This window comes from Crocodylus porosus, unplaced genomic scaffold, assembly GCF_001723895.1.
Source record: "Crocodylus porosus isolate Cpor-Errol unplaced genomic scaffold, CroPor_comp1, whole genome shotgun sequence".
Taxonomy (NCBI): Eukaryota; Metazoa; Chordata; order Crocodylia; family Crocodylidae; genus Crocodylus; species Crocodylus porosus.
The window spans coordinates 410,952-419,979 of record NW_017728905.1 but is presented as its reverse complement, the minus strand read 5'-3'; the positions used below and the strand labels follow the sequence as shown (position 1 = coordinate 419,979).

Genomic DNA, 9,028 nt, shown 5'->3' with positions numbered 1-9,028 from the left:
ACCGGGTGCAAGGGGGTGCTGGGTGAGTTTGGGGTGCAGAGGGGTCCAGGGAGGTGGGGGGTGCAGAGGGGCGCTGGATGGTGCTGGGTGCATGGGGGGTGCTGAATGGGTTTGGAGTGCAGAGGTGTCCAGGGGGTAGGGGGTGCTGGTTGGGTTTGGGGTGCAGAGGGGCACGGGGGTGGTGGGTGCACAGAGGCGCAGGGCCGTGCTGGGTGGGTCATGGAGCGCGGAGGGGCGTGGGCTACGGGTGGATCCTGGGGTGCAGAGGGCTGTGGGGGTGCAGCGCAGCCATGGGTCAGTGGATGGGGGTGCAGGGTGCAGTGAGGGCCTGGTGGGGGCGCAGGTTGTGCCGTGGGGAGCTGGGCTGTGCGTGCAAGGGAAGACGGGCGCAGGTGACAAGGCACTGGGTCATGGGCAAGCGGGACTTGGAAGGGACTCGGTGTGGGGGCAGTGGGTGTGGAGCAGGGGGCAGGGATGGCCGCCCACTGCAGGTGTGGGTTGCCCAGGGTGCTGGTCCCAGTGGGATGCTGGATGCCTGGGTGTGCAGCTGCCATGGGGCAGGGAGGTCTTGGGCTGTGCTGCGGTGCCAGGAGATGGCATTTGGGGTGGGAAAACTGGGCGATGGTGCCACATGGCTGCAGAGCCTGGAAGGGGCCTGGATGGCCCCAGGGGTGAGAGGGCGCAGGCGGAGACGGGACCGTATTTGGTTCTGGTGACCAAGAGCTGTGCTCGTGCCCAAGGACTCCGTGCGGATGGAGCTATATTGAAGGCAGAAGTTTTGACCAGTTCAGGTGCCAGACTGGTGCCCTCTTGGCAGCTCGGCTGTCGCTATAGGAGGTGTCTACCAGCAAAAGAGACAGGCTGAGAGTTTCTGGGATTGGGGCAGCAGTGATGGTGGAGGGTGTCAGAGGCAGGGAGACCACAGCTGGCATGCAGAGTATCTCAGGACCTCCTTCCTTCCACCTTCCTTTGGCTTTGCTGGATGTGGGGCTAGGGGAGAGCTCCTTCCTTCTCAGGATCCTGGGCTGGCTGAGCTCCTTTGCACTGCTGGAAGGGCTGCGCTTTGCAGGCTCCCCGGCGTGCGGGCGACACCCACGTGCCTGTGCGTTGCTGCCTCTTTGCCGTGGCAGCTCCCACACCCGCTCCCTGGCTCCTGCCTCGGAGCTGCGTCCCCTGGCTGCATCACGTGGAAGTGGCTGACGGGCCCTGGAGCCAACGCAGCGTGTGGGAAGAAGGCTGAGATTCCTGTGTGTGAAAAGTCGTGCCTGCCGGCAGCCTGGGCTTTCCTGTGGCCTGCTTCCAGCCAGGAGAGCCCCTTCTGACCACCTGTTGGAGCAATCGTCTCTGCCCTCAGTGGGGCCGGACAGGATTCCCCGGGGGGGGGTCCAGCAGCACTGCTCTAAGTCCAGGCATATGGATCTCTACAGAGGAATGCAATGGGCTGGTTTCCCCACGGGAGTTAAGCCCATAACCCATGAGGCATTCCCAGCCATAGGAAGACTGAAGTCAAGTTCCCACGCAGAGCCCAAGCGGCTGGGCCGGATTCTTTGTCACCTGTCTCAAGATCCTGCATTAGGAGCTGGTGTGCTGCTGGCAGTTTGCTCCACAAGCTTCTGGGGGGGTTTGAAACAGTCACGCTAACAGTATGATGCTGCTTTGCTGCCGACCTGTGGTAACGTGCTCCCAGCTGCCATCCCTGACCGTGTCCTGCTCTGTCCCCCTTCCAGATCGATGACATCGCAGACGGTGCTGTGAAACCCCCACCGAACAAGTACCCCATCTTCTTCTTCGGCACTCACGAGACGTAAGCTGCACCCCCACCTGCGCTTCCTTTGCTCTTGCCTGCTTCCCCTGGGCTGGGGCCTCACCTCTGCTTTGTTTCCCCAGAGCCTTCTTGGGCCCTAAGGACCTGTTCCTATACGAGAAGTACAAGGACAAATACGGGAAGCCGAACAAGCGGAAAGGCTTCAATGAAGGCCTGTGGGAAATCCAGAACAACCCTCATGCCAGCTACAGCGCCCCTCCGGTGAGTGCTCCCGGGGTCGCCCTGAGCACGGGTGTCCTGCCTGTCTCCCACATCGCCTTGCCGCCTCCTGCTCCTGGCCGGAGTTTCTAGGGGTTGCCAGGTCAAAGTCTCCCTTTTCAGGAACTGCATAACTTGTCTTTATCAAATCTCTGACTTTCTTCCTCACTGGGGTCCCAGGGAAGCAGGCATCGTTCTCCCTGGTTTACAGATGGGATCCACAGAGTAAGTGACTCATCCAAAGCTGCAGAGAACACGTTTGTCAGAGCAAGCATCAGAACTAGTGCTTCTGGCTCCCCTCCCTGTGCCGAGACTGCTCACTGGTCCCACTGGTTCCCTCAGCAGAGGGGCCCTGACCCGATGGCCAGGACCAACGTTGCCAGTCTGGTTTCCCATTGATTTCCGTGGGCTTTGGGTCAAACCAAGAGGTGGCCCTTTGTGGTTGAGGTCGGAGTGCCTAAGGGATGCTTTGTAACAAAAGTTATGTGATGCAGTTTAGATCGTGGGGTCTTCAAGGAAGGCTTCCACAGCAGCTTTGCAGTTTGTGGCACTGGAGAGAGGCAGAAAGGGTTTCAAGGTGAGCCGCGAAGGGCAGATGGCAGGTATGTAGGGAAGGACAGGTGAATGAGCGTGATGCAGCACAAGGTGGTGACTTGAATGAAAGAGGACTCTACTGGGAGCTGTCTTTGGTCCTAGATGGGTCCCTTAATGCTGTGCATGTGGGGAAAGGCTGCAGAGGGGGTTTTGGGGGACATGAACATTGGCTGAAGGGACAGAGAAGCTCCCTTTATGAGGTCTGTGTGATGTTATTGCACTTGAGGATTCTAGCGCTCTGTGAGGAGGGGAGCATTACCCTAGCCTTCCAGTGGGAGCTGTTTCAGGGGTCCTCTTTCTGATATCCCTGTCTGGGGATGTCCTGCTCTCTGTCTTCTCTATGCTTATCCCCTGCTCTCTTTGCCCTGGTGGGTGTTACTACATGTTGAGCAGTAACCTCCAACCACCCATCTCTCTGCCTCTGCAGCCGGCAAGCTCCTCAGACAGCGAGGTTGGCGACATCGACCCGGTAGCAGGCAGTGATGCAGGAGAGGATGAAGAGTCTGCGGTCGCTGCCATCCCCGCAGCAGCCACTGAGAAGATGGAAAGCGACGAGGAGTCTGACAAGGGGAGTGATCACAGCGGGCTGAAGCGGAAGTCACTGGCTATGAAGGTACGCAGGCACTGGCTAGGCGAGACCAGGAAGATTGTTGTAATTTGTGCATGATGTATTGTAGCTGCAACATAAGACAGTTACTTTACTTGCTACTTAACTTCAGCTGCTTCTGGGCTGGAGTTTAGCTGCTGTCCTGTGCCAGCCACACTGTGCAGCAGAGGGATTTTTAGGTGGGGGTGTGAGAGCAAGCTTCCTCCTTCACAGGAGATGAGGTTGGGAGAATGGAACCATCCCAGTGCAGAACCTCATTCTTAACCCATTGGTTCTTGTAGTTGTCGCTGCCTACACACATGTACCAGGGTAGATCGAGATCTCTTGTCATGGTGTGTAGGCTGACCATGGGCTCGGGCTGGAGCTGTGAGTTTCTGACTAACCCTTGGCTGCTGCTCCAAGTTTAACAGAAAATAGTAAGAAACAAGGAAGGCTTGGCTGCTTCCCTGTGGGTTGTTTCACCATGTGCAGAGAGAATGGATGAGAGGAGCAGGCGAGCTTGCAGCTGCCCTCACAGTGATGTCTGACTTTAGGTGCCGGTGGCTAAACGACCCCGGAAATCCTCCAGTGACCTCGACCAGGGCAGCATGTCGCCGTCAGAAGAAGAGAACTCAGAAAGCTCTTCAGAGTCGGAGAAAAACAGCGACCAGGTAAGCGTGATTCCCCCCCACACACCACAGTATAGGGATGGGGCAGGCAGGCTCTGCTGGACTCACCAGAGACTGGGAGAAGGCAGTAAGGGAACAAGGTGGCTAAGCCCTCTCCCTGCTAGCAGCAGTAGCACTTAAATTCTTCCTAGGCCTCCCGTTGCTAAAGGGAAATGCTCGCAGAGGCATGAGCAGGCCTAGTCCTATAGCTCAGCCCCACTTGGTCCTATCCTTCCCAGGGAACTGGAGAGGACACTGCCATCTCCTCTGAGAAACACTTGATGTTGGCGGCTCCCCTGTGCCTTGTTGATCTGTTCCGAGGCCTGGGTACTGGCCACAGTGTGGCTAGTGGTCCTGTGGCAGGTGTTTTGTGGGTGCAGCGGGCAGTATAGTCCAAGATGCTAAAATCCCAGGGATGCTTATGCCTTGGGCAGTGGCCAAGACATGGAGCCTAGATCCAAGGGTTATCAGAGGAAAAGTTCTCTCTGTTAGAACTGGGGCTGCTCCTCACTCGCCTGGTGCCAGTTACTGTGTCTTTTGGGTTTCTTTCCCTCTCTGCATCGGGTCTGGGCCTGGGGATTGCTGCCAAGAGTTGGGGGGCAAGGAGAGATGCCTGGCTCTGAAACCAAAGTGGATGTTTCCCCATCTCAGATGTGCGTATGTCCCTTCCCAGGACTTCACTCCCGAGAAGAAGCCAGTAGCCAGGGCTCCCAGGAGGATGCCTGCAGGCGGGAGAAAGAGAAAGGTAAGAGCGGCCGGTCCTGTCCTGTTTCTGTTCCCTTCTCTCCAACCTGCTGCAGGACAGTAGGGTAGCTGGGGGCAGCACTTGATGTGGCCTGTGGTGAGTGCAGGGGGAGGCTGTAGACAGTCACCAGGCCCATTCTGGCTGGATGTTGGTGAGGAAAAACTGAGGTACTGAGCATCTGGTTCTGTGTTGCTGGCCATGTGGGACATGAGCATTGTGTGACTGGGGAGTGACCGGCTCCCAGCATGTAGCCCCAGGTTGAGGGGAGCACAAGAAGACTTGTCTTGGGCTTTGAAGGCCAGTGGGATTCCCTGGGTGCAGCTAGTCTGACCTCCCACACTTCAGGGGCCTGGGTAATCATGAGCCTCTGGACTGCTGCCTGCCTTCCTGGTGACACCAGCTCACTCTGGACACCACCCCCATCCATAGGGCCTGGAGATTGCTTCCTCTGTGTCCCACCTGGGATGGGAACTCTGTGATGTGGTGTCTGCGATGCAGGGGCTGGACCTGAGGCCTCTGCTGGTCCCTGCTCCCCTCCCCCTTCAGCACTCCATTTTCTTCCCTACTCACAGAAGGTGGATTCGGGCTCTGACTCTGACTCCAAAGCGGACTCGGAGGAGGAGGTGGAGAATGCCGCAGTGGATGTGGCCAAGTCAGACTCAGACTCAGACTCAGACTCGGACATGTCTGTGAAGAAGGCTCCTCGGGGCCGGAAGCCAGGTAGGGTCTGAGGGGTGCTATGTCCTATTGTCAGATTGCAGACATCCCGCAGGCTTTCCCAGGAAGCTGTGCTGGAGGGGAGCTTTCTGCTAAGCTCCTGAATGTGTTTGTGGGGGCCTTGATTGGCCCATACCTGAGTCTGTGGACTGAAGTCCGGGCCTTGGACTGGGTGACTCTCCCTTGAAGAACCCCTGGCCAGCCGCCTGTTGAAGGGGTGGGTCTTCTGCTTTGCTGAGCCCCTGACTGCTTGTGTCTTGCAGCCGAGAAGCCACCCCCAAAGCCCCGGGGCAGAAAACCAAAGCCTGAGAGAGTGCCCACCAGCTCCAGCAGTGACAGGTGAGGGCGAGTCCCGGGGAGGCTGGGCTGCCACAGGCTCAAATCCCTCACCCAGGCTTTGCATCCCCCCCTTGGCAGGAGCTAGCCCCACCCTGCCATCAGCACCTGCTGGGCTTTCCAGGTGACTGGATGGGGGTGGGTGGGAAGCTTTCTGCAAGGGCCACGGGTCCTGACCAGAGGAGCAGCACGTGGCAGAGGCTCGGCTCAGCATCTGGGTAGCAGTGTACCTGTGAGTCTAATCCCTGGCTCTGTCCACACTCGGTGAGCCAAGTTGCCTTGTCTGCCCTCCTGCGAAGACAGGCCTGGCCCTTGTGGTGTAATGAGTTCATTAACGCCCTAGAGGCACTTTCGACTTTCAAGACAGTGGCTCTTTGGGGCAGAGGCTGTGCTGAACTACATGTTTATACAGTGCCAAGCCTGACCTGACTGAGGCCTCTAGTGCTGCCCCAACATAAACGTTAAACAGTGGAGCCATGTGCATCCCCCTGCAGCTGGCATGGAAGGGTGGTGCCCTCTGCTCCCCAGAGCAGGAACCTTGTGCATGGAGCCCTCCTGGCTGTGGCCTTGCCTCTGCCCTTGAAAATGGTGTCCAAATTGCTCTGTTGGCAGAGCTGTGCTGGCCAACCCTCCAGGGGATTGTAGCCCCTGCCCCTTCCCCAGGTGCAATGATCTCTGCTACCAGTGCTCAAACCAGTACCTTTGGGGCTGCACCTCAGCAGCTCCTGCTATGGGACCACCTCTCCATTTGCACTGCAGTAGTGCTGGTGACTCCTAGCAGTGCCGTGGCTGATGGTAAGGGACTTTGCATAAGGTGGGGTTCAGGCAGCCCTGGGGCAAGGAGTACAGCTGGGTGACTGGACACCTGCTCCATTGGGAGTTGAGCCCAGGGATCCCTGCAGACCCAGCCTGAACAGGACATGTGGATGTTTGCTGACTCCCAAGCAGGTGGGGCTGGGGCTTCTTCACAGGGCTGGGAACTTCCTCCCAGTCATGTTAGCACCTAGACAGGGGAACAGGGGACTCTTGGCCATGCAGATTGGATGCCTACGACAGTGGTTCCTCTGGCAAGTGGTGAGAGGTGCCGACTGGGGGCTGTGTTCTTGTGGGTAACCAGAGGCCTTGGGTCTCTGGGGATATCAGTCCAGAGTCTCCTCTTGCTTTGATTCCCTCCAAAAAGGGAAATGCCCAGCAAGGGAGCAGGGAGGGCAGCCAACCTGAGCCACTTGGCATCCTCAGGGCTGTTCAGGGCCTGTCCGCTGCCCAGTTCAAGCATCAGCCTGATCCCCAGCCAGTGGGAGGGATGGCATGAGGCTCTGGAGAAGCAAGGCTGCAAGTGGGAGCGGAGCAGGGCTGTCGGCAGGGCCCACGCTGCCCTGACCTGCCTGGCTGTGCCCCCAGTGACAGCGACAGTGATGTGGACCGCATCAGCGAGTGGAAGCGGCGGGACGAGGAGCGCCGGCGGGAACTGGAGGAGAAGAGGAAGAGGGAGCAGGAAGAGGAGCTGCGCCGGCTGCGCGAGCAAGAGAAGGAGGAGAAGGAAAAGCGGAAGGAGAAAGCGGAGAAGGCGGATGAGGCACGCTCAGACAGCGACAGCAACCTCGACGGCGATGTGGCCAAAAGGGGCCGCAAGGGCCGAGCCAAAGCCCCGTCATCCTCTGACTCGGATGCTGAGCTGGAGAAGGAGGTGAGTGTGTGGGCACCTCGGGGAGCTCATATGGGTGCGGCCTCTGCATGCTGTTCCCAGCCAGAGGGGGCATCAGGGTGGGGTGGGACGTGTCTCTCGCAGACCCTCTCCCTGCCCGGCACTCTGGTGGGACCGTTCCCCATGCCCCAGGTGCAGCTCTTCTTGCTCAGGACTGGAGCAGCTGGGTGTCAAGGAAGCTTCCCTTGCCATGGGCTGTGTGAACCCTGGCCCTGCTCTCCAGCACTAGCGGGGGTGTTTCTGCCACCTGTAGCCCCCTGGAGTTGCACTGTGCTCACGGCAAGGGCCTCATGTTGGCTGTGTGCTCTGGTCTGCCTGGCACACTTTCCCCCAGGGGCTCAGCCCTGGCACAGCTGCCAGCACAGCGACACCTGGGCAGAACGACGCCATCTGGCCATGGCTTTGGTGACCTGCTCAGTCACAGCAGGCAACACACTGAACTCATTGGCATTGGCTCCTCCTGTCTGGGTGTCCCTTGGGGTTGTTCTGTGAGCTGTTCAGCCAGCCCCAAATCCTGACCCAGTTCCAGCTTGGGCACTAAAGCAGCCCTGCAGCACCTCCCTGCCAGCTTCAACTGGGGTTTGGATTCAGGTTTCCTTAACTAGCATGGCTGTGAACCGATAGCCAACCCCTCCCTGGTGCCCTCCGCCCTGCCTATATCAGGAATGCAGGGCTTGACCAGCTGTGGAGAGTGTGGAGCTTTCATCCAGCAAGTGCCAGGCACTGCAGTAAAACCATCTCTGTCCTCCATGCTGCTCCGTCCAGTGCCAGAGAAGCCAAAAGAGCAGTGCTGTCCAGTGATTCCATTCCTGGCTTTGCCACTGGTGCTGCCTGAGCTTGGGAGTTGCAGCACTGCCCTGTACCTCGGTTTCCCCATCCATACACAGTCACTGTGGGGTTCAGTGTGAGGGAGGAGTCTGCTTGGGGCAGGAAAGTGGAGTGGTGCCAGGAGGCACAGAGGTGACAGCAGAGGCTGCGTGGGAGCCCCATACCTGGAGGCACATCTCCAGTGCAGCACGTGGGTGTGGGGGGAGGGAGCGCGAGCCACATCGCAGAAGGCTACGTATCCCGTTGGTGGCTCGGGGCCGGGGCTGTCCCAGGTGCATGTACAGTGCCAGGTGCTGCCCTCATCCCCTCTCCACAAGGTGCTGGAGCAGCCCCCTCCCCCTGCAGGGGTGTGGGGGGAGATCACGGCTTGCTCATCCTCTGCATTGTTCTCTCCTCCAAGGTAAAGAAGCCTGGGAAGAAGCTGCAGCCCTCTGAGTTGTCAAGGAAACCGAATCAAAAGGAGAAGAGGGGCCGGGAGGAGAAGCCTCGCAACAAGTCAGCCTCCGCCTTCCCCCTCCCCTCTCCCCTTGGTCCCTCCCCTAGGGGCTGGTGGGGAGGGGTGGGGTCTCTTCTAGGGGTGGTGGGTGGAAGTTTCCCTTCAAGGGAGCTCCCTGCAGAGCTGCCCTGTGTCTGTGATGGGGTGGAAGCAGCCTCAGAGGAGGGGGCACATGGAGATGCCGGGGTTGGGAGTGGGAGGAGGTCTCTAAAGCCACTTGACTGTGGAGCCCTCTCGCCTGGGGGTCTGAGCAGCCTCAGGCCTGCTGTCATTGCAGGGCTGCTCCTCTGAGAGGGGGGAGCCTCTAGTCGGGCCCTAGAGAATCACTTC

The 9,028-nt window shown here is 59.0% G+C and overlaps 1 protein-coding gene across 1 annotated transcript in view; it reads left to right on the top strand.

Moving 5' to 3' along the window:
• Positions 1-1,703: 1,703 nt before the first annotated feature.
• LOC109324855 (hepatoma-derived growth factor-related protein 2) overlaps positions 1,704-9,028 on the top strand; it is a gene marked incomplete at its 5' end in the record, with an annotated part of 13,112 nt that continues 5,787 nt past the window's right edge. The window contains 9 exons of the mRNA XM_019556955.1: positions 1,704-1,804; positions 1,888-2,026; positions 3,045-3,230; positions 3,758-3,874; positions 4,545-4,616; positions 5,189-5,336; positions 5,597-5,672; positions 7,071-7,356; positions 8,603-8,697. Coding sequence (XP_019412500.1) covers positions 1,704-1,804; positions 1,888-2,026; positions 3,045-3,230; positions 3,758-3,874; positions 4,545-4,616; positions 5,189-5,336; positions 5,597-5,672; positions 7,071-7,356; positions 8,603-8,697 — 1,220 coding nt within the window. The remainder of the gene's footprint in view (positions 1,805-1,887; positions 2,027-3,044; positions 3,231-3,757; positions 3,875-4,544; positions 4,617-5,188; positions 5,337-5,596; positions 5,673-7,070; positions 7,357-8,602; positions 8,698-9,028) is intronic.